Source organism: Eretmochelys imbricata, chromosome 1, assembly GCF_965152235.1.
Source record: "Eretmochelys imbricata isolate rEreImb1 chromosome 1, rEreImb1.hap1, whole genome shotgun sequence".
In the NCBI taxonomy this organism is placed as follows: Eukaryota; Metazoa; Chordata; order Testudines; family Cheloniidae; genus Eretmochelys; species Eretmochelys imbricata.
This window is the reverse complement of record NC_135572.1, coordinates 12,992,983-13,018,837: the sequence shown is the minus strand read 5'-3', so window position 1 is coordinate 13,018,837 and position 25,855 is coordinate 12,992,983. Positions and strand designations below refer to the sequence as shown.

The following is a 25,855-nucleotide window of genomic DNA, read 5'->3' as shown; positions in this document are numbered from 1 at the left end:
TTGCTATTATGCAATGGACTTTATACTTTTTAGACCTGTTCATTTCTTGGACATGACAGAAATAGCTGACTCAGAAATCACTAGCTGTGCCCAAAATTCTAAAGTCATTCCATTATTATAGCTTTTATGATAGTGACAATTGTTACAATTATAGGGGGACTTTGTTGAGTATGTGAAAACAGGGTTGTAATCATTCTGAAAAACTCTCCTTTGGGGCTGAAGTTTTCCATGTTAGAGCTTAGCCCCGAAGTAATTTCCTTTTAGAAAGTGAAGCAAGTTTTTTAAATTCTTTGTTAAATTATTAAAGAGTGTAGAGAAAATTATTTAAAGACTTTTTTTTTTTTGCTTAAAAGTAACCCAAAGACCACTGGAAAAACCTTATTCTGCATGCAAATAGACCTTAAAAGTTACCCTGTTATGCTGGCAGACCACTCATGAATGTGAGTGCCAACCTCAGGGCAGACTGTTAAGTATCAGGGCACAAATCACTCCAGACAGCCCGACACATGCATCCAACATGTAGCCCAACATGTAACTGTTAGGTTTGCAACATCTGTGTGTCCTGAAGTGAAAGACATGTCACAAACAGCTGTTTCAACTGACATGTCATCACCTAGGAGAGGAAGCTGCCTCAGCAGAAAAATACAGTACAAGATGGGGCAGGTCTGCTGTTACACATCACAAAAGACTGCTATTCTTGGTCATAGAATCATAGAATATCAGGGTTGGAAGGGACCTCAGGAGGTCATCTAGTCCAACCCCCTGCTCAAAGCAGGACCAATCCCCAATTAAATCATCTCAGCCAGGGCTTTGTCAAGCCTGACCTTAAAAACTTCTAAGGAAGGAGATTCTACCACCTCCCTAGGCAATGCATTCCAGTGTTTCACCAACCTCCTAGTGAAAAAGTTTTTCCTAATATCCAACCTAAACCTCCCCCACTGCAACTTGAGACCATTACTCCTTGTCCTGTCCTCTTCTACCACTGAGAACAGTCTAGAACCATCCTCTCTGGAACCACCTCTCAGGTAGTTGAAAGCAGCTATCAAATCCCCCCTCATTCTTCTCTTCTGCAGACTAAACAATCCCAGTTCCCTCAGCCTCTCCTCATAAGTCATGTGTTCCAGACCCCTAATCATTTTTGTTGCCCTTCGCTGGACTCTCTCCAATTTATCCACATCCTTCTTGTAGTGTGGAGCCCAAAACTGGACACAGTACTCCAGATGAGGCCTCACCAATGTCGAATAGAGGGGGACGATCACGTACCTCGATCTGCTCGCTATGCCCCTACTTATACATCCCAAAATGCCATTGGCCTTCTTGGCAACAAGGGCACACTGCTGACTCATATCCAGCTTCTGTCACCCCTAGGTCCTTTTCCGCAGGACTGCTGCCTAGCCATTTGGTCCCTAGTCTGTAACTGTGCATTGGATTCTTCCGTCCTAAGTGCAGGACCCTGCACTTATCCTTATTGAACCTCATCAGATTTCTTTTGGCCCAATCCTCCAATTTGTCTAGGTCCCTCTGTATCCTATCCCTGCCCTCCAGCACATCTACCACTCCTCCCAGTTTAGTATCATCCGCAAATTTGCTGAGAGTGCAATCCACACCATCCTCCAGATCATTTATGAAGATATTGAACAAAACCGGCCCCAGGACCGACCCCCACTTGACACCGGCTGCCAACTAGACATGGAGCCATTGATCACTACCCGTTGAGTCCGACAAGCTAGCCAACTTTCTACCCACCTTATAGTGCATTCATCCAGCCCATACTTCTTTAACTTGCTGACAAGAATACTGTGGGAGACCGTGTCAAAAGCTTTGCTAAAGTCAAGAAACAATACATCCACTGCTTTCCCTTCATCCACAGAACCAGTAATCTCATCATACAAGGCGATTAGATTAGTCAGGCATGACCTTCCCTTGGTGAATCCATGCTGACTGTTCCTGATCACTTTCCTCTCATGTAAGTGCTTCAGGATTGATTCTTTGAGGACCTGCTCCATGATTTTTCCAGGGACTGAGGTGAGGCTGACTGGCCTGTAGTTCCCAGGATCCTCCTTCTTCCCTTTTTTAAAGATGGGCACTACATTAACCTTTTTCCAGTCATCTGGGACTTCCCCTGTTTGCCACGAGTTTTCAAAGATAATGGCCAATGGCTCTGCAATCACAGCCGCCAGTTCCTTTAGCACTCTTGGATGCAACTCGTCCGGCCCCATGGACTTGTGCAAGTCCAGCTTTTCTAAATAGTCCCTAACCATCTCTTTCTCCACAGAGGGCTGGCCATCTATTCCCCATGTTGTGATGCCCAGCGCAGAGGTCTGGGAGCTGACCTTGTTAGTGAAGACAGAGGCAAAAGCATTGAGTACATTAGCTTTTTCCACATCCTCTGTCACTAGGTTGCCTCCCTCATTCAGTAAGGGGCCCACACTTGCCTTGGCTTTCTTCTTGTTGCCAACATACCTGAAGAAACCTTTCTTGTTACTTTTGACATCTCTCGCTAGCTGCAGCTCCAGGTGTGATTTGGCCGTCCTGATTTCATTCCTACATGCCCGAGCAATATTTTTATACTCTTCCCTGGTCATATGTCCAACCTTCCACTTCTTGTAAGCTTCTTTTTTATGTTTAAGATCCGCTAGGATTTCACTGTTAAGCCAAGCTGGTCGCCTGCCATATTTACTATTCTTTTGACACATCGGGATGGTTTGTCCCTGTAACCTCAACAGGGATTCCTTGAAATACAGCCAGCTCTCCTGGACTCCTTTCTCCTTCATGTTAGTCCCCCAGGGGATCCTACCCATCCATTCCCTGAGGGAGTCGAAGTCTGCTTTCCTGAAGTCCAGGGTCCGTATCCTGCTGCTTACCTTTCTTCCCTGTGTCAGGATCCTGAACTCAACCAACTCATGGTCACTGCCTCCCAGATTCCCATCCACTTTTGCTTCCCCTACTAATTCTTCCCGGTTTGTGAGCAGCAGGTCAAGAAAAGCTCCCCCCCTAGTTGGCTCCTCTAGCACTTGCACCAGGAAATTGTCCCCTACGCTTTCCAAAAACTTCCTGGATTGTCTGTGCACCGCTGTATTGCTCTCCCAGTAGATATCAGGGTGATTGAAGTCGCCCATGAGAACCAGGGCGTGCGATCTAGTAGCTTCTGCGAGTTGCCGGAAGAAAGCCTCATCCACCTCATCCCCCTGGTCCAGTGGTCTACAGCAGACTCCAACCACTACATCACTCTTGTTGCTCACACTTCTAAACTTAATCCAGAGACACTCAGGTTTTTCTGCAGTTTCGTACCGGAGCTCTGAGCAGTCATACTGCTCCCTTACATACAGTGCTACTCCCCCACCTTTTCTGCCCTGCCTGTCCTTCCTGAACAGTTTATAACCATCCATGACAGTACTCCAGTCATGTGAGTTATCCCACCAAGTCTCTGTTATTCCAATCACGTCATAATTCCTTGACACCACCAGGACCAAAAGTTCTCCCTGCTTGTTTCCAAGGCTTTGTGCATTCGTATATAAGCACTTGAGATAACCTGCTGATCACCCCTCACTCTCAGTATGAGGCAGGAGCTCTCCCCTCACAGACATTCCTGCCTGTGCTTCCTCCCGGTATCCCGCTTTCCCACTTACTTCAGGGCTTTGGTCTCCTTCCCCTGGTGAACCTAGTTTAAAGCCCTCCTCACTAGGTTAGCCAGCCTGCTCGCAAAGATGCTCTTCCCTCTCTTCGTAAGATGGAGCCCGTCTCTGCCCAGCACTCCTTCTTCATGGAACACCATCCCATGGTCAAAGAATCCAAAGCCTTCTCTCCGACACCATCTGTGTAGCCATTCGTTGACTTCCACGATTCGACGGTCCCTACCCAGGCCTTTTCCTTCCACGGGGAGGATGGACGAGAACACCACTTGCACCTCAAACTCCTTTATCCTTCTTCCCAGAGCCACGTAGGTCACATTTAGGACGAGTCATTAATAGACGAAAATTGCCCAAAAGAGAACACAACTCAGAGCTGAAGAATGATAAAAATCATATGTAGGCTGACCATTCCCTATTGGGCTATGTGGTGATTCACTTGTGTGTTTCTGAGAGTATATGGACTATATTATGCTTGTAAAACATGCCACTGATATGTGAATATCAGAGAGATGTACGTAAATTACTGCTGGGTAGGTCATACTATGCCCCTTTTGAGATGTGTCAGATACATGTATCTGTACTAATGCACCTTTTGGAGGGCACACATCCTGCCATAGGTACAGTTGTGGTGCAGAGATGGCATCTTCTGAGATGAGGAAGTTCCATATTTGTTGCTATACATGTGCAGATCTGACTCAAACCCTGAGAAATGAAGGGCACAGTAAAGATGTTCTCAACTCACATAATATACTAGAAATTTGAGTATTAGGTTAAGCAGGGTGGTTTATCTTCATTGTACTTTTGGGGATAAGCATATAGACAAGGTATCTACTTTTATAGCTAGCTCTGCACAAAAACGTTTACTGTTTAAAATACGTTAGTGCCTTGCAACGAGTACGCAACTTAGTGAAGCATACTGAACCAATGTGGCATTTTTATGATGCACCTTTGACATCAAAAATTGTGACTCCACTATAAAAACAATTTTAACCTCCTGCATAGTTTCCAGAGCACACACTTGAAACCACGCTATGTTTACTCCATTCCTGTCCAGAGAAACTGCCTGTGCCAGTTCAGTTCATGGCCTGAATGTTGGTTGACACCTGCTCTGGTTTCCTCTTTCTAGGTCTCTGAGCCAATAAAATCACACATGATCTGTGAATACCTGATGCACAGCCTTATTAGTGTACATCTTTAATCCGCAAAACAGTAAGAGGAAAGAGGCTCATGTATAAAAAGATCATGCTTTGATTTTCCTTTTATAGAAATGACCATGATTTTCCAGGACACTGCAGGCGAACTCAGGATTATGTAATGACGGTGTGCCAGGGATACCAGTAAAGTGACCACTCTTATGAATATTTTATTCAAATCTTGAGGCTCAGGCTGTTTAAATGTCAAAGAAGTCTGGATAATAGAGAGAACTTTGAAAACATTATGTACCTTGGTACTGTGAGTTTGTTTGGCAGCTGATTTTATTCTTGCATTAGTAAAAGTGTGAAAACAGTTCTAGACTGCACAATTACATGTTCAGAAAAGTGACATTGCACATACTTTTGGTGCCTGTGCAGTAGAAGGTTTGCGTGAAGCCATGAGTCTTGGTGTGTGTTATGCCTTCTGAATTCAGATTGATTACAATCATCTGCATGGACTGTAGAGCAACCCTTTCTACTCTTTCTTTCTGGGCATCCTTTCCTTGGCAACAAGGGAAAGAATGTCAACATTTCTCTCCAATACACTATGATGACAATTTTGACAAGTATAAGTCCCCTAGCCCAGGCTCTCTAAATATCTTGAGAATAGGAAAATAAGTCCCTAGTTGTATAGAATTGGGGGCAGGAAGTGGTAATTGGTATGGAAGCATTAAACTAGGAATAATCATAAGAGGCAAGAAAGGCTGATTATATTATTGCTAAGGAGTTCCATCCTTGTCATGAATAGGAATATAATATCTTGAGGGTCTGGCAAGAGACACAAGAGGCTGTGTTGCTTTGATGGTAAATGGGTTTAGAATATGAATGGAAAAGATATATTCTGGGTAGAATCCTGCTTTCAGTATAAATTACCTATCCCGTTGGGACATTCTTGGAGGCAAAAATAACAAAGCTTATTTAACTGTTCGGCTTTTAAAATATGTTTTCAATAAGGCCTCATACTGATGGGGTGATCAGTTAACTATGAAAGGAAGAGAACTTCAATTTGCATTTCATAGCTCAGATCCTATTCTGGAATCTCCTTACTTTTTATTATTCTATCACATCAGTGTCAAAAAAGCCACAGTGTGGTAGATGCTGCCAAAGCGTATAGGAATGCATGATTCCTGTCTGGAAGAGTTTCTGATCCAACTTAAGAGAAGATGGAGCAAGCGAATGCAAGAAAGAAAAGGAGGGAAGGGAAGTCAAGAATAAATGTTTGTGTGGTTATGCAGACTGGATATGTGCAAAACTTAATGGTTCTGAGTCATTTAAAAAGTAGTTAAATGTTTAAAGTAAACAAATATCAGGCAACACTGGCTGTTGCTCAACTTGCAGGTCATCAGAAATGGTCTTGAGAAAGGATTTGAAGGAGAGCATATGACATAGATCAGTTCATACTATGTTGAGGCAGAGTGGAAGAAGGCATGGAGATGCAGAAGTTGACAAATTGGGGGTCAAAGCTGGCATTGTTGGTAGATCAGAGGGGCAGAGGATGAACTGGTAAGAGAAGACCAGAGAAGCATGGAGGAGAAGACTTGGGAAGGGCCTTGAAGACTGGAAGCTGGAGCCTGATGTGGTGAAAATCTGAATTCAGTGTTTTTTTAATTTTTTTATATGGCTCAGCAAAATTCAGACACCTGGCCCGTGATGCCAGGCTTCAGGCTGAAATCTGAGCTGCAGCCTCCATTCAGTAAAGATCACCAACCTGTCCTTGGACAGACTCCTCCTATAGTGCCTTTGCCTCCTTCCATGTTGACAGTCAAGTCCCTCTACCTGCTCATCTACTCTCTTATATCATCACCATTTTGGGCAGGAAGGCAAAAAGCAGCTCAATCAGGGGAATGGATGGTGGCAGAGGCACTTAAGAGGCTGGGTAGGGGGTGTTTGCCAGCTGCCATGTGAGAGAAGCGGGGGGGGGGGGAGGAGGGGGGTGGTGTTGATCTTCAGTAGAAAGCCACACCTGCAGCTTATATTTGTGTCTCTGAAGTTTGATGAATTCTGAAAAAAGCCTAAAACAAAGCTAGAGTTCAAAACTGACATTCCGAATATCCTAATCAAGACCACACAAAAATGCAGAAACCCCATTGTTTCAAGCTCTGCAGTTCACCTTTATATGAATTCAATCTACATTTAGAAAAGTTTGGTTTTACCCATACTGGTCACAGGTTCTGAACTTGCACTGTAATTCCTATACTGTTAACTGAAAGGACCTTTATGTTTAAGGGCCCAAATTTGCTCCCACTGTAGTAAACGGCAAAGCTTTTGTAAACATTAGGGAGAAGGACTGGGTCAGAACTTTGAAAATCTGAAAAAAATACTAACCTTTTTTTCCCTCTTTATTTACAAACTTCAACCAATATCCTATGGTGTAAAACTGACATCCTTCCTTGTTACAGAAGCTAATTTTGTCATTGGTTTACATACCCTATAGTTATGTTTTCATCCTTGCTAAATTCCAGTGGAGGAAGAAGAGGGATGATCTTGTGGTTAAGGCACTGAACTCAGGATAACTGGGTTCAATTCCCAGCTCCGCCACAGACTTTCTGTGTGACCCCTTTGCAAGTCACTTTCTCTTGGGCTCCATCCCCAATCTATAAAATGGGTACAATGCTTCTTTTCTGCAACCCTTTTGTCTGTCTTGTCTATTTAGATTGTAAGCTCTCTGGGGCAGGGACTTTCTGTTACTAAGTGCTTAGATAGTATATAGCACAATCGGGTGAGGCCTGCATGCTTTCTGTAATATAGAAATACTACTGTTAATGCTAATAATAAAATACCCCTGGAATTAACCTTGTTTAAAGTGAGAAAAATGACTAATTCAACACTATTTGGTTAACACCCTTCCTTATTATTATTAGTCATTTCTAGAACTGTAGTGGCTGAAAGGACTCATTCAGGCTTGAGTTTTTATGTTCTAACTTTAACTACTCATTTAGTAGCTGGATAAAGAGGAGATTCAAACAGTATTTTATTATTTATGAAGCCAAAGTTGTGGATCTCTCTCTATGTATTTGTAAATCACCAAGAGCGTTCCCCTGAGGAATTTACTGCCTAAGGGTCTGATCCTGTGAAGACAGGAATCCCCTCAGCCCTCACTGATTTGCACTGGTGTTGCAGATATTCAGCACTTCCCAGGGGTGCTCAGCATTAACCATTGATTCTTTCCCAGTGAATTGTGGGAGAACTTGTTTGTCCATCTGGGCACATCGTGGGATTTGTGGGAAGGCACTAGAGAACCACCAGCACTCAAATGATTTAGCTAACGTCCTTACTGCAAAATGATGGGTTACCAACAGGAGTGAAAGCTGCACCCCCAGCCGAACCAGCCAGCCTGAGTTTAAAGCAACATCAAACTGGGATGTGAGATCGTGTATGTGGACAGGAAGTGGGTTAGGGGCAACAGCTGAGTAGAGAGCAGTTCTTCAATTTCCATCCCACCATCAACCTCAGCCTGGACCAGTCCACAGAAAAGATCCACTTCCTGGACACTACGGTGCTAATAAGCGATGATCACATAAACACCACCCTATACCAGAAACCTACCAACCGCTATGCCTACCTACATGCCTCCAGCTTTCATCCAGACCACACCACACAATCCATTGTCCACAGCCAAGCTCTTCGGTACAACCGCATTTGCTCTAACCCCTCAGACAGAGACAAACACTTACAAGATCTCTGTCAAGCATTCTTACAACTACAATACCCACCTGCTGAAGTGAAGAAACAGATTGACAGAGCCAGAAGAGTACCCAGAAGTTACCTACTACAGGACAGGCCCAACAAAGAAAATAACAGAACGCCACTAGCCATTACCTTCAGCCCCTAACTAAAACCTCTCCAACGCATCATCAAAGATCTACAACCTATCCTGAAGGATGACCCATCACTCTCACAGATCTTGGGAGACAGGCCAGTCCTTGCTTACAGACAGCCCCCCAACCTGAACCAAATACTCACCAGCAACCACACAACAAAACCACTAACCCAGGAACCTATCCTTGCAACAAAGCCGGTTGCCAGCTGTGTCCACATATCTATTCAGGGGACACCATCATAGGGCCTAATCACATCAGCCACACTATCAGAGGCTCGTTCACCTGCACATCTACCAATGTGATATGTGCCAGCAATGCCCCTCTGCCACGTACATTGGTCATACTGGACAGTCTCTACGTAAAAGCATAAATGGACACAAATTAGATGTCAAGAATTATAACATTCAAAAACCAGTTGGAGAACATTTCAATCTCTTTGGTCACTTGATTACAGACCTAAAAGTTGCAATTCTTCAACAAAAAAAGTTCAAAAACAGACTCCAACGAGAGACTCCTGAATTGGAATTAATTTGCAAATTGGATACAATTAACTTAGGCTTGAATAGAGACTGGGAGTGGATGGGTCATTACACAAAGTAAAACTATTTCCCCATGTTTATTCTCCCCCGCCCCCCCCCCCCAACCCCAACTGTTCCTCAGATGTTCTTGTCAACTGCTGGAAATGGCCCACCTTGATTATCACTACAAAAGGTTCCCCACCCCCACTCTCCTGCTGGTAATAGCTCACCTTACCGGATCACTCTCATTACAGTGTGTATCGTAACACCCATTGTTTCATGTTCTCTATGTATATAAATCTCCCCACTGTATTTTCCACTGAATGCATCCGATAAAGTGAGCTGTAGCTCATGAAAGCTTATGCTCAAATAAATTTGTTAGTCTCTAGGGTGCCACAAGTACTCCTTTTCTTTTTGCGGATACAGACTAACACGGCTGCTACTCTGAAAACTGAATCAGAGATTAGCAACAGAAAGCTAAGTGAAAGAGAGTTTTGGGGATGGATTCTGAGCAGAATATCATTAAGATTCTTCCAGATTTCACCCAGAATATACATAAACAACACAAAAAGTAATCTTGTTAAACAATAAGGGGAAATTCATGCCTGCTCATTACAATCAAACTCTAAGTTTGAGTCCTTGAAGCATCCTATAACTGAGAGGCTTCTTTGATATTTATTTATATTACGATCAGGAATGAGTTACTCTGGAGAGTAAAAAGAGTGCTTAGCTGAATGCAAACAGCTTGCATTCAAGTCATTCATTAATTACAGAAATAGAAAGTCAAATCAAAGGATACCTGACCCTAAAAACTTCTGAAAGCTCCAGAGAAGGAGAATTTTTAATTACTTCAGGGAAACAATGTTTGTAACACTGGTAAAGAAAATTTTACTCCTAAAAATAGGCTAATACATGGAGAGCAAAATTCAGAAAAAATAAATACTCAAATCAGCAATCGCAGGTGTAGTGACAATACTGTAAACATGTTTGCCAATTTCAGGTAGTTTATTACTTCAGGGCCATTAGGTTCTGCCTGTTTTTGTTCTGTTTAGCTAAGCAAGATGTTCCTTGTTACGTAAACGTTCTGTTCCGCATTGGTTTCAAAGGGAGAGGAATGAACACATTACTTCTGCTGGAAGTGGTAGCAAATAGCCCATCTGTTGCAATACCAAGATCTGCACCAGTGAAACTAACACTGATTTCTTGTGTTCACTGCGAGATGCAAACAATATTTAGTCCCCATAAAAACTGACACCCTAAAAATTTCTGAAAATTATAATGCCCCTATTCCCTAACAAAGCAGAACATCGCAAGCAAATACGTTTTTGTGCATAGAATTTTGAAAACACAGCAAAAGCACCCAATTTTCAGAGCTGGGTATTTAAAGTTAGGCACCTAAATTCATACTAAGACACATAAGTAGGAATGGTCTGATTTTAAGAAGTGCTGAGCACCTGCAGATCTCAAACTTCAATGGAGTTATTTCTGGTTTGCCCCCAGGGGACAGGAGAATCAGATCCAGTGACTACATAGGCAAATACAGTAGCTATGATATATGCTAGAATACCATAACTAACACAGCCTTGAACACTGGAAACTGGTTTCACTGAGAGGGGAAATGTTCATCATGAACAACAAGGTTCGCACCTACCCTTTTTGAAAACTGCTATGGGATCTCTTATGTAAAACCTGAAAGCCAAAGAAGGAGGAAGGATATCTTAATTTAATATCCTCTCTGGGAGGAGGGCAGTCATTTAGATAGGACTGTAAAAGATTAAGAGTTCACCATACTTACTTTATTAGCTGTGGAAGATGGGCAAGAAGAAGAAATATTGAGCATTCTCATGGAGACTTCCAAATGTTGGGGTGGAAGAAAAAAGTTAGGAAGGACAATAGGATCTGGTCTGAACAGAGCTGTTAAGCAATAACATTTTGCAGTGTTTTACAATGATAGAAAACTCTGTAGTTATGCATTTAGATTCAGCATCATCACAAAAGCTGCTCTTAATGGATCCATGATTTTCTAAATAATCCTATTTATTTTTAATCTCTGAACGTTAGATAATTCAGATCACTCAGCTCTGCTGCATAGTTCCACAGAGTACAGAACATTAACATAATATGACACTCCTGTAGATCCTTATTCTGAAAAAGGTGATATGTGAAATATAGGTATTACTTTGACCATTACTGAAATGTGGCAATTCTCTTTAATTAATTAAAACAATAAAGTTATCTAAGTCTCTTTTAAAATGGAATCATACAATCAGGGTTGGTGGGGACCTCAGGAGGTCATCTAGTCCAACCCCTGCTCAAAGCAGGACCAATCCCCAACTAAATCATCTCAGCCAGGGCTTTGTCAAGCCGGGTCTTAAAAACCTCTAAGGAAGGAGATTCCACCACCTCCCGAAGTAACCCATTCCAGTGCTTCACCATCCTCCTAATGACAAAGTTTTTCCTAATATCCAACCTAAACCTCCCCCACTGCAACTTGAGACCATTACTCCTCGTTCTGTCATCTGGTACCACTGAGAACAGTCTAGATCCATCCTCTTTGGAACCCCCTTTCAGGTAGTTGAAAACAGCTATCAAATCCCCCCCTCATTCCTCTCTTCTGCAGACTAAATAATCCCAGTTCCCTCAGCCTCTCCTCATAAGTCATGTGCTCCAGCCCTCTAATCATTTTTGTTGCCCTCCACTGGACTCTTTCCAATTTTTCCACAACCTTTTTGTAATGTGGGGCCCAAAACTGGACAGAGTACTCCAGATGAGGCCTCACCAATGCCGAATAGAGGGGAATGATCACGTCCCTAGATCTGCTGGCAATGCCCCTACATATACAGCCCAAAATGTTGTTAGCCTTCTTGGCAACAAGGGCACACTGTTGACTCATATCCAGCTTCTCATCCACTGTAAGCCCTAGGTCCTTTTCTGCAGAACTGCTGCCTTTTCTGAAGAACTGCAGAAAGGAAACATGGCAAGCTGCAATAGTGCACACCAACATCACACAATTGTTGGCAAGAAGTGAAAAATAGCTTTCAGTTCAAGCTGTTCAGAAAAATGCACGTAGGCAGGACGTAATTAGCCAGACTGAAATGCGATTGAGACACTGTAATTAATACGCCTAATCCCTGCACAAAGTGTCATGGGAATTAATGGTCACAAATGGTCAGGAACCCAATTACAGATCACTTGACTGATAGCAGAACAATGCTTCCTAATAACGCTGCTGGGCCATCAATTCTGGTTTAAGAGGGAAGAATGCTACATACTGAATCCCCACTTCCTACAGCCCCTAAGTATTCCCATTCAAATAATGGCCAGGTCCAAATTGTGAAGTCTCCTGGGATCACAACACAAGGTGGTACTGGCTTCAATAAAACTAAATTTGATAATTTTGACAATTCCAAAAGTAATACAAGTTAGGACTAAAACTGTGACCCTAATCCATTCAATTGTGCCCAAGTATTACAACACATGCAGTTTGTAAGATGACCCTTAATTGGGGGACTATTGCTAAACCTATGCACAACAGAGTTGTTCAAGACACAATTTTCCAGTTAAAGAAAGCTGCATCCAGTTTGCTCCATGTAGTGTTTGGGAAGATACCGGTGGGAGGGGGCAGGAAGGGGTGGAATTGATCATGTATTAATTGCCAACTGTAATTGAAAATTAAGTTTTTGATTAAAATGGACTAACCCTCTGGTTAACTAACACTAATTTGCTTACAAGTGACAGACCAACATGGGATCCCAGTGTTCGGGGATCCATCAGTTTCCATCCAGCTTTAACATTAATTTAAATTAATCAGAAAAAATGGAACAGTTTAAACAAGAAGCATTTTGCCAGACAATGGCTGAAACAAGAGCTTGAAAGTTCACACATAAAAATTGGTAAAACACACAATTGTGGTTAGGTTGAATCCTTGCCTGTTAAGTTTTACACCAGCAGATACTTTTACAATCCCCCCCCGCAAAAAAAAAAAAAAGAGAGGTTTAAAAGGAAAATGTAACCCAGTCATAGTGGTGATCACCAATTACGTTCTAATAGAGCCACTCACTATTTCTTAGCATGCAAACTGCATTTGATGAAAAAGACAAAAAAGGATACAACACAATACTAGATTTCACAGACTTTTCTGACTCTTCAGGCAGGTCCTCATGGCTCTCATCAGAGCAGTTCCCGCTATTTCTTGTAGACTCTGACTGCGCAGATAAATTCTGAATATGCATCCCTTCATCAGACTCATTTCCTTCCTCACCTTGATAGTCTGCATCTAAATACTCACTACTTTCCTCCTTTCTTTCTCTAGCAATGGTCTTGACCACACCAAAATCTCCACTGCCTGGTAAATCCAATGGTTCTCCAGATATTGCATGAAACTCTTGCTCTTGTTCTGCTTCTTGGGCTTCAATTGCTCCATTGTGATTGACATTCTCTTTTTCTAATGACCCAACATTTGCTTGATGCATTTTGGGTAAATGTGCAGGCTGAAACCTCTCTGAATCAGTTGCTTCAGTATCGCTATTTGGACCTTCAACGCCTTTTTTCATTACACATGCAGCATTCTCTTCAATATAGGGACTAGCATAGGATCTAGCAGTGCTGGGCATACTTGGGTGGCTGTTCTCTGGTATACTGGACAAAGAGCTACTTCTTATACTCTCTCCTTTTTGTAAATATTCAGTAGCCACTGAGTATTGGTTCTCATTTCTCAAGTCTATTGGCTGTCTGTCAGGGCCCTGCTCCCCTTCAGATACAATGCTGGACCAGGGACTGGTTTTGTCAGTTACAGTAGTTATTTCATTCAGAGTCCTTGGTTCTATGACATCCTCTTCATACTCTTCATCGCTATTGGACCGGATGACATGTGTATCCCCCTCTGTCTGGATGTGGTCCAATGACACAGGATGCTCATTTTCAGTGACTGCTTGATCTAGAAATTCATAGAGCATACCTCTCCTAAATGCAGACCTTCCAAGAGAGAATACAGGTGGTGCATCTGTGTGGACATTTGGCGATTCCATTCTTGATTGGTCTTGGTGCATTTCAGTTCTCACTGCTCCATCCTTTTGATCTGATGCAACATGAAGGGCATGTTTAGTGCCTGAATTTCTGATATTGTCTTGAAGCACATTTGAAGATTCTTTGGTATTTTTTGTTATAGTCTGCAAATCTGATTGATGGTAAACAGCATCAGTACATACAAGAGATGAAGGCTTCAACTCTGATTGTTACTCTTTATAACTACAGTAGTGCTATAGCTGCACTACTTGTGAATAACCACATATGCAGTGAACGACTAAAGGAGCTAAATATGTAAAGCTTGGGTCAAATAAAAATGGGGACAACTGGAAGGGGATGGTGCTTGATAACAGTTCACAAATGTCAGAAGGGCGCAAACACTGAGATGGGGAAGGAATTTGTTTAGGGTAGTGTAAGGCAGAATAATGAAAAGTATTGTGATGAAATTGAGGAAGAGAAAAGTTGACTATGAGGAAAAGTTTCTACACTTTTTTACTCACTGACTTTGAGGCCTTTTAGTGGAACAGTCCCCCAAGAGAAACTGAACAGCCTCCATTGCTGGGACATTTAAAACCAGTCTGGACAAAAACCACCAGCAACAAGGGAACAATCCTACATTGGACAGAAACAGGAGATGGGAACTAGATACTTTTTCTATCAGTAGCTTCGACAATCCTATGGAACAGGGCTAGAGGACATAGCTCTCACTGACACTCTTTAGTTTTGCATATCTGATGGTAATCTGCATGCTTCTATCTATTTCTATATTAAAAATCATATGAGAACCCACTTACATGATTGTCAAATATTTATACTAACTGAAAGGCACTAGAGAACACTGATTTGTTACAGTGCAATAGTTGCAAAATATATATATTTCAATATTAAAAATGAAGAGTTGCATGTGTCCTCTATATAAGGTAGGAAGCAGGGGAAAGGAAAGGTTGATTGGCCTAGGAGTCTAAATATAAATAGCCTCCTGTGATACAGCCATGTCTTGGCCATTTACGATTTATTTTAATAATAAGGAAATCTATTTTTAGTTTCTAGTTTCCAGTCAGATGTACCTTATTTCATCAAAATCTTTCAGGAATTAGGCCATTGGCATTTAGCTGAACTCACCATCAAGGTAAATGTCAAATTAGTGCTCTTGGAGACAAACAACAGGTTTAAAATAAGATTTAAAGAGGATGCAATAAGTGGCGGGGGTGGCGGCACTGGGAAAAAGGGTAAGAAGAGAGTTTCAGATAGATATGTGGAGGAGAGGGGGCAAGAGAAGCAAAGAAAATAGTACACTGAGGTGAGCAGGACAAAGATGGCAAAGTCTAGAGAACAGGAATAAGTGGCATCAGAATCAAGATGCTAATACTGTATACCAGAAAGAATGGCCCTGTACCACGGGAGATGGTGGCACAGTACGAATCCTAGAGGGCAGACAGAGGTAGATACTGCAGACAGCCTGCTTCATACTGATGACAGTCTCTCTTCTATCCACTACTTTATTATAAAAAGGCACAACAGACACTTGGGATTCCCTGCCAACTTGCTAATCACAATGTACAAAGGAAGGGCAGTAAGTCGATAGGTGGTTTAAGGGGCAGGGTAGAATGAGGAGATGGAGACTTTAAAATCACCATGGGAAGCAAAGATATTTCACTTGATTCACTACTGCTACATATCCGCTTCTGTAGATAAATGTGGCACAAAATTTATCAGCACTACTAGTGAAGAACAGATGCACGTGAAATTATGTAGGGAAATTTAGGTAGGCTAGCATATAATTAACAGGACAGAAACCAATCACTAACTACTATTTAATCTCATCTTCCTAATGTTATATTTAAATATATGTTACTTAATGGGCGTGTCAGGTAAGATTCCAACACTACCACTACAGAACTGGAGCAATCGCCTCCGGGACCAGCACAAATTAGTTGTCTGTTAGAGGTTGGTCTTCTTCAAATTAAAGATTGGGAAAAACTGTGTCAGGAGTTTTGGGGCTACTTTAAAGAGGGGATTTAAAACAAGGGATTACCTAGTGCCCGTGGCTTTTGGTAAAGTATTCCAAACAAGGTAACTTCTTACCATTGATCAGAGTGCTGACTTGAGAGATCAAGTGACTAGATTTTTCCAAAAGATGGTGTCCATCAGGATCTACCATTCTGGTCCCAAACTCTTTGCAATCCCCATCCTGCTGTTCCAGATTTCTCTTTAATGTGCTGCCATAGACATTGTCGGGGAACGAGCTGGTTAATTTCTGACTGAAGTATCTCTGAATCTCATCCAGCTCAGTCAAGTTGCTTCTGTAAGCGATGTAAGAGAACATAAAGATTCATAATATATAAATACCTAACTAATTAATCTTGGTTTTCCTAAGGTTTAGAACTAGGCTAAAAAACTATTATCTAGCCAAAAATTTAATCCATGAGATCCCAGCCTAGAAATGATTCTTTCTGAGCCAAACAGGAAAAAATAAAGGGAACCTCATGTAAATCAGTTAATGCTTTGAATTTTGTGAGAGATCAAAATGCTTACAGGGTTTGTTCATTTTCCTGTCTTAGCTCAGAGAGGTCTTTTGGTAACATAGAGTAAGTTAAGTTACAGGATGACAGAGATGGGTAGTGCTAAGTATTCAGTCTTAATTTGCAATCACTGCTGCTATCCAGTCCTGGGGCTTCTCACAGCTCTGCCAAAGCGGGACAAATCTAACCTGTAGCCACCCTCACTATTCCAGTCTTGTTTTAATATTGCTGTTAAGTTACACTACTATACCACTAACCCCCAGTTTCATAAGATTACTATATTAATTTTAGTTTATTTGAAAAGAGGATGCAAGAATTGCAAAATTTCAAGATTTACTTTGTGAACCTAAAGCCATATACCACACTGGTAGCCATGGGTTTGCTTTACCTGAGAGCAGTTAGAAGTGAAGTACGTGATGAATGTGACAGGGAATCTAATCTTCCAGCCCTTTGTGCATTCCCTTCCACCTGCTGCAAGGACTCATGAAATCTGCGGACATTTTGCATGTGCTCTTCATGACGAGGTGTCCATGTTTCTGTGGGACTAATTCTGCTAAAAATGGGTATATATTTATATACATGCACCAGCATATCTATGAAAAGATCTGCCAACATCTGTTAAAAATACTCCCCCTGCATCATTAAAGAAGCATTAATGGATTAAGCCCAAAGCATGCAAAATTTGGCAAGAATGACATTAGTAGTTCACAAAAAGCCTGAGAACTGCACCTAATTTGCATCATGATAGAATAGATTGCAGGCATCCTCCTTTTTAACACAGAAGTGCCCATAGACATAGGTGCCAGAGGTTGTTCAGATGAAGATGGACCACTATATGCTGGTGCTGGTACTCTTTGCAAACTTCAACAGACAGAGCTAATAAAACCTTGCCTGGCAGGCTGCTTCTAGGGTCTATGTAGAAGGATTGCCCTCCACATACTCTAAACAAGCAAGCCATGAATTAATCCTCTTTCTTACATGTCACTCACTGTGAGCTGCAGTTACTGCCAGTAACAGCTATGAACAAAAGGGATGTTCCCATAGCATCTGTTTTTAGCAAGAGTAAGCAGAAATTACTGCAGGGTTTCTATAAAAGCTGGTCTCAGGGATGTGCAATATGGGCATGCCTCTTCATCCCTTATTTGGTGACAACGAAAAGAAGTATGACAAAATACACAGAGATGTCACAGACACACATCCCTACCCCACTTCCCACTAAGCAGGGCAGAGGAAAACAACAGCCAGTATTGGCAGTGGTACAGGGAGTGAAAGAAGCAGCTAGGTGCCTCTTTGGGGAGAGACCATGATGTTGTGGTAAGGAATCGGTATCAGGACATTAGGAGATTGGCATCTCTTGGGACATTCACTCAAAAGTATATTTCGTAGAAAACTGATTGACAGTCTTACAATTAAATGCAAGTACCGCACAAAACTGTTTTGGTCCTTTAAATTGCAGGGGCGTGGATCTGGAGCGAGAGGCGTGGCACAGGTCTATTTCACCCTGGTCAGTAGACTTAGTATTTGGGCTGATAGGTGTCAGGTAAAATTTTCAAACTCTGGAAACAATAAATATTTACTTTTACTATTATTTTATTCCAAAGATATTCTTTTATCAGTTTTCTTACCGCTCCTGAGTAGTAAAATCAACATCCTTTGATGAAGTATTAAACAATTGTCCAGAGTGTCTTGTAACATAGCTGGGGAATGCAGTACACAAGGCCCTTGCCTGGAATGAAAAAGGACTGTGTGCAGGAATCTGCAACAGCAAGATTAAGGAGAAATAAAATGTGAGACTTCACTGAGCTAACCAATAGCATAAACTTAACTTTATATACTGCTTTACATTTTCAAAGCACTTTACAAAGACTGACCAACGGGACAAACCAACTTAAAATCTGGATTGTTTTATAGACTTCAGTTAAAAGTGAGACAGGTTCTAGCACCAACAAGTCCTGCGGCCATTTTTTATGGTTTTACAATCATACCTTCAGAGTTAAAAAAATGACTCTCTCCCCTGCTGCTGTGTGAAAAGTACCACACAAACAATAGGAGAAACCGACTAACCGACTATGCAGGGGAAACCGTGAAATTGACTACATGCAGAGTGCTATCAAATATACCGGTAAAGAAACTGAAAATAGAGAAAAATTATGTTTTTAATTTATAGTCATCTTATATGATACATGTAATAATTTCATACAGGTGTGTCTTTTCACTTAAATTTCAAGCTCTGTGGGGCAGGGATTTTCTCTGATATATGTTTGTACAACCCCTACAATAATGGGGCTCTGGCCTCCAGGTAAATTTATTGTAATACAAATAAATTTTTAAAATTGAGAATTCAGGACTTTCCAGCATTTGTAAAGCCATGCTCAATCCACTACACAATGCTGCCAATCTGCTGTATGTACAGTTAACTTTTCACTGTGTGAATCCAGAAAATTCACTGTTGGTTATTAGGAACTAAATCACACTTGTGAATAGAAAGAAACTGGAGTACATACTGAAGAACCTGGTGCTCTGGTCCGAATCCTTGCCTGTCTTACTTCTCTGAGATGAATTATACTTTCCAGAGGGGAAACAGCTACTTTAATCTGCCCTCTGCATTGTCCACTGAAGTCTGTAATATTGTACCACCCACAGACTAACTGGAAGCCAGAAAGAAGGGGCGAGAGATCCACAGATGCAAATCCTATCACTCGTTCAACATCTGTGGGGAAAGAAGATTGTAAATCATGCAGTTAAAACTAAGGTGTGCAAGCGTAACATTTGCACGTTTTAAAACAATCAGTTACACAGCCCTGAAACTTTACACAGCTTTACAGAGCAAACCTCAAAAAGCATATAGTAAGTAGAGAACACCTAAAAGGCAAAGGACAAGTTCAGGTAAAAAGGAAGTGGGGACTATGGAGTCTGAGAACAAAGTAGAAATGGCACCTGGAAGAAATGGGTTTTTAGGAGGGATTGAAGGAAGAGACAGGACAAGAAGAGGAAAAAGGTTTCAAATGTAGGAGAGAATAGGAGTGTTGACATAAAACCAAGATGGTGAAGGAGGAAAAGAAGGAAGCTGTAAAGCAACAATATAGGGATGAATGGAGGGAGAAATGTCAGAGACATATGTGGTAGTAAGATTACATAAAGCCTTAAAGTTGAGGACAAGGAGCCTGAATATGATGTTCTTAAAAACAGAAGGACAAGGAAGGTGTGTGAGGAAGCAATGATGTGACTGGAGTGGTCAGGGAAAGAAGTAGACTTTTGGATAGAACACAAGAATGAGCAAATAAGCAAGGTGGTCATAAAGCAGGTTACAGTAATCAAGAAGAAAGTGACCCAGGCCCAGACAAGTGGTTTTAGTGGTGGGGACAGTGAGGAAAGGGCAGACTATGGTGATGAGGAGTAATGGGACCTAGCAAGAAATCAGTTTTAAAGGGGGAGGAGAAAAGAGATGCCAAGATTAAATCAAAGCTGTGGAGCTGGTGACAGTGATAGAGAAGGGAGGCAAAAATCAGGGATTCAGTTCTGGAGAGACTGAGTTTGGGTTGAAGGGGGCACATCCAAGAGGAATAGTCAGAGAGGCATCTGGAGACTATAATAATTCTCTCCTTCTGTCTAGTTTAACATCACGTTAATTATTCTATTAAATATTTCCCTTGTTCAAAATAGCAGCAGTGTTAAAGAAATTAAAACAGATACGGTGAAGGACTCAATGCACTAAGGATTAAGTAATAAATGCTATCGCACTCACAAACCCTTTCCCTGCCTGGCAGAAAGTCTAGGTGAGGCTCAAGGGTCTTGCAGATTTAGTCCAAAAGAAAGTCCAGCTTTCCTACTCCATCCCAGGTTTCACTCTGTGGTGGGCTAACAGTGTCACACAGCATGCCACAGTTCCAAAACACCTATAAATGATTTGTTTACATAGAAGTGTATTAAGGCTGCAAGTAACATAGATGGTTAGTGATATGAGAGTTGTAGGCTGTCAAGGTTCCTCCCCCACTCTGAACTTTAGGGTACAGATGTGGGGACCTGCATGAAAACCTCCTAAGCTGACTTTTACCAGCTTAGGTTAAAACTTCCCCAAGGTACAAATTAATTTTACCCTTTGCCCTTGGAAATTCCACTGCCACCACCAAACCTTAACTTGGTTTACTGGGAAACGTAGTTTGGACAGGTCTTTCCCCCCAAAATCCTCCCAACCCTTGCACCCCACTTCCTGGGAAAGGTTTGGTAAAAATCCTCACCAATTTGCATAGGTGACCACAGACCCAAACCCTTGGATCTTAGAACAATGAAAAAGCATTCAGTTTTCTTACAAGAAGACTTTTAATAGAAGTAAAGGAATCACCTCTGTAAAATCAGGATGGTAGATACCTTACAGGGTAATTAGATTCAAAACATAGAGAATCCCTCTAGGCAAAATCTTAAGTTACAAAAAAGACACACAGACAGGGATAGTCATTCTATTCAGCACAGTTCTTTTCTCAGCCATTTAAAGAAATCATAATCTAACACATACCTAGCTAGATTACTTACTAAAAGTTCTAAGACTCCATTCCTGTTCTGTCCCTGGCAAAAGCAGCATACAGACAGACACAGACCCTTTGTTTCTCTCCCTCCTCCCAGCTTTTGAAAGTATCTTGTCTCCTCATTGGTCATTTTGGTCAGGTGCCAGCGAGGTTACCTTTAGCTTCTTAACCCTTTACAGGTGAGAGGATTTTTCCTTTGGCCAGGAGGGATTTTAAAGGGGTTTACCCTTCCCTTTATATTTATGACATAGGCCTGTGCATTTCTACTTCACTTCAGGTAGGAACAGTTGGAATGATGCTGTGGGACACTTCAGCAGGCCACCAAGGAATCAGAAGCCAAAAACATAAGGAAATGAGCAGTGGTGCAGGCATAGGTTTGAAATACCAAATAACTATACACATTAACTTGAGCCCCATTGAAATTATTTTTAAAACAGACGTACCAGAAGCCATTCAAGATGTCTAATCATTAGTTAGAGACATGTTTAGACTTGAAAAATCCCAAATGCATTTTAAAACCAGTTCTTCCCTCTTTTCCTTAGCTGCCAAAACTCACTGTTGCTATTGCAGTTGTTGATATTACCAGCACTTAGATCAGTGTAAGAATTTAAAGTAACTTGAAGGCCCGAACTCACGCTTTGGCAGGTACAATGCCTTCACTTCACCTCTGTTATTACATGAAGGGTTATACACTTATGAACTGAGACACCAGAAAGGCTAGTGATACAAGAGACATGGATAGCTTGAACAGATGGAGGGAAAAGTAAACACATTTTGAAAAAAACAGGGGAGTAAAGGAAAATGAGAGAGTTGGGAAAAAAAAAAAACTTAAGACCAATTTGTGTAGCTCCATGACCTCCCTCTAGGATTTCTTTTGTTTCTATTTACCAACTCATATTCCCTTTTCAAAAAGCTTTTAAAATGCCTGTGTGTGATTATTGTTACACTGTTATGTTGATTGCAATAACTTGTCTGTTCTCTCCTGCATGTCAGCAGGTAGAGAGACAAACAATCCTACCAGCAAACACAAAAGAGAACATTGTTTGGGTTACTCCAGCAGTTCAAGTTTTTTTTTTTTTTTTTGAAAAAAACTTTTAGCAGAAATTGTGTCAATGGCTAATGGAGATTTTTTTAACAATAAGACAAAAGTCTATCAGACTTATACACTCAAAATAAAAGTTTCTCTGGCAAAAATCAGCCAGCTAAAATTTAATACATTTTTAAAAATTAGTACTTTAAATCAGCACTGGAGAGAAAAATAATAAAATACAGCTATCTCCCCAACATCACAGCATATTTTGTTAACTTAAATTTGTTTTGTAGCAATTAAACATTGGAGGATCTAGTTTAACAATGACATGAGCAAACAGCAATATGGCGAATGAGTACCTTTACCATTGTAACAACAAACAGGAAGTGTGAATAGGTACGTTGCTAGGCATAAGGCCTACGGCCAAATGCTTCCAACTGTCCCAATAAATGCGAATATTGGCTATAACGTCATTTTTTAAAGTATGTTCATGATGCTATAAAAGTATTTGGTTACATTTTGGTAATAATGGGCAAAGGAGTCCAGCCCTGAGTAGCTGTGGCAGAGGATCAAAGTAGTTTACCTTCTGACAGAGCTGAAATCTTTATCTGTAAATCAGATTCTATTTTAAATAATGTCTGTAAGAAGTAAACCAGGGGAATCACAGAAACATCTCCTGTTAGAATTGCTTAGACTTGTAAGGATTTGTGGGCTGCTGGGTTAAAGGCTCTCAGGCTGATGAGATGAGCCTGGCACATATGGGAGCTGTAAGAACCTGGCCCTACATGCTTTCCAAAGGATTAGGGGAAGGCCCACGAAAAAGCCAAAAATGAGGCTCTGGAGAGAAACGGGACTGAGGCCATAAATTAGAAGGATGATACCTGCCTCTGCTGATAGCAGGAGACACTGGAGTTTGTAAGCCATTGCAGAACACTCTTCAGCTAACTCTGGAAGGAACAAATAGAAGGAAAAAGAGAAATAATAATCCATCTCCCCGCCCCAGGAAAATCTGACTTCTAAAATGCTGTCAATTTAAACTTGGTGAGAAGCAAGGTTTTAAACCTAAACTTAACTAAAACTAGCTAAAAGCGTCCCACAGTTGGAGGGACTTTGGAAAGACAGGAAATGAAGGGGACTGCTTAGCTAGTACAGCCCTCTCCTAGGGACAGGCCACTAATGTCGTTGAAATTCCTATCTCCATCTGTTGGAAGGAGCCAAATTACCCACTGTATACACTGAACCAGGGGCTTCTCTGCATTGCATCATGGTGGTTTACCTGCTTTATGCCATACTTTGAACACCAAGGTTTGTTGTGGATCCAACAGAAGTTCTTTGGATAGCCTATTAAGAATAAAATCATCATAATCTGTTATGCAGAACAATAATATTTGTCAGAAGCTAGCAAGGCAAAGTGTCTGTGGAATTTCAATAACATTTTGTCTACCTTATGAAAAGTATTATCTGAGTAATGGGGAAAAACAACAGTGTAGGTCCTTAAAAGTGCAATGTACATAATTACCACTACATAGGTTTGTTTTCTGCTTTTTTTTTTCTTTCTTATTCTAAAATATTTTTAAATTAGGGTAGTGAAAACAGCAGGGAAAAAGGGAGAGAGAGGTAACAGTGAAAATACTATCAAGCACTATAGTAACAAACTTTTAATAAAGATTAAGATGGCCACCTGAAACACTGTAACCTAATTTCTGAAAAAACACCTCTCCAAAATAGTGATGAGACAAAATCCTTTACTTCCCCCAAAGCATTTTCAAGTCACTTGGCATATTTCTAGTATTCAAGATTGGCTCTGAGCACAAACAACCTTAGAGAAAAAAAACTTGTAACTGCAGCTATCAGTGTCTGAATGATTGGTCTCTGCATTATAAGAACAACTGTCTAGCCAGCAAACCTGTCTCTGTGCAGTTACTGGTATAATTTCCAAGCAGTCTATGACTGACAAGTTAGTGCCGAACATGCTAAATACAGTTTATTTATTGAGAGACAATGTGGGAGAGATAACGTCTTTTATTGGACCAACTTCTGTTGGAGAGAGAGATGAGTTTATCCAGAGAGCTCTGTGTAAGCACCAAAGCTTGTCTCTCACACTAACAGAAGTTGGTCCAATACAAGAAATTACCTCACCCACCTTCTCTCTCTAATATTTTGGGACCAACTCAGTTACAACAACACTGTATACAACAATGGAAGATATTTTATTTACTGATTCACAGTGGTTGGTCCCTTTCAGTTTAGAAAATCCTAATGGCAACTGCTTTAGATTTAATTCAAACACCTGACTGCAAAACTTTGCAGAAACCATGAGATCCCCACCACAGACATACTAGTGTAAGTTATTTATTAATTGTATTGTGGACCAAGAACCCCAGCCATGGACCAGGACCCCATTGTTCTGGACACCATACAAACTTAATAAAAAGACATGAAAGTGCAAAGAACTTCGCTAACATTAATGAATTAATCCTCACGACAGCCCTGTGAGGTAGAAAATGTTATCAGCTCCATTTTACAGGTGAGGAAACTGAAGCACAGAGATGTTAAATGTCTTGCCTAATATCACCTGAGAAGTCTATGGTACAGCCAGAAATACAGCACAGGTCTGACTCCTGGTCCTGTGTTTTAGCCCAGACCATACCTTCCCTCGTACAACTCAATCCAGACATTATAGGCACTAGAGCTACTGCAAGATATGCAAACACGGATTTTCAGCTGTGACAAGCTTAGCAAGGCTCCTACTGCTTTGGCTGGAGAAAGCCTCTCTCTGTTTACTTGGTTAAAGCTGCTGCTTCTGGACCACAAGGGGACTTGCATAAAACTGTGAGTGGTGATAAAATAACATGTAGGAATCATAACAGAACAGGTCCAGTTACTGGAGGACCACTTTGCTAAGTGCATCTATTCATTCAATGTCTGGCCACTGGCTGCCAGACACCATGGCTATGAAAGTGTCTGCCTCTGAAAGGCATTACGTACCTTGTTTGCCGCTGAAAGTCCCAAACTGGTGACTCAGCGTTTTCTATTATTGCAGTGGCTATTGGAGCATCTGCATCAGCAACCGCAAACGTCACATAGCTACTGGGTGCTGTCACTCCACGTTCAGTGAGAGGACTCCCTAAAATATAATGAATTGTGGTTAGAATAAGGCAGATGATTAATTATTTCATAAAAAAATTAAGTATTGTGTTACAACAGAACAAAGCTATTAGCTACAGAAAATAATGGTTTCACCTTGTGACAAAGATAAAACCTGTGCATCATGGCAAAGGCCAGCTCAGCCTGACAGCTGGTGGTTTCCTTAGGGTAGCAGAGCGAGCCCAGGAAGCTGCTGACATTCACTAGCTCCAGTCAGGATATGAGTGGAGTGCAAAATACTAGCGTGTACCTTTACTATGAAAGTGACTCTAAAAATGACATTGGGGTTCTGTGATTGTTGATTACATATAAAAATTTGCCCAGTTAAGGGTGTTTGTTTGTTTTTTTTAAATAAATATTATCCGCCTTGCAAACGTATTTCAGGATCCAAAAGTCAAACTGGGTTATTTCTGGCTCATCTCACCAGTAACCAGTGTTAAAAAT

At 41.2% G+C, this 25,855-nt stretch overlaps 1 protein-coding gene across 1 annotated transcript in view; it reads right to left on the bottom strand.

The window, feature by feature from the left end:
• The window catches only part of C2CD3 (C2 domain containing 3 centriole elongation regulator), a 91,681-nt gene that overhangs the window by 12,649 nt on the left and 53,177 nt on the right, over positions 1 to 25,855 (bottom strand). Inside the window, exons 26-33 of the mRNA XM_077836791.1 lie at positions 25,253 to 25,391; positions 23,541 to 23,605; positions 19,216 to 19,421; positions 18,337 to 18,467; positions 17,100 to 17,264; positions 16,275 to 16,492; positions 13,275 to 14,340; positions 10,960 to 11,068 (exon numbers count right to left, since the gene is read on the bottom strand). Of these exons, the coding sequence (XP_077692917.1) occupies positions 10,960 to 11,068; positions 13,275 to 14,340; positions 16,275 to 16,492; positions 17,100 to 17,264; positions 18,337 to 18,467; positions 19,216 to 19,421; positions 23,541 to 23,605; positions 25,253 to 25,391 (2,099 nt within the window). The remainder of the gene's footprint in view (positions 1 to 10,959; positions 11,069 to 13,274; positions 14,341 to 16,274; positions 16,493 to 17,099; positions 17,265 to 18,336; positions 18,468 to 19,215; positions 19,422 to 23,540; positions 23,606 to 25,252; positions 25,392 to 25,855) is intronic.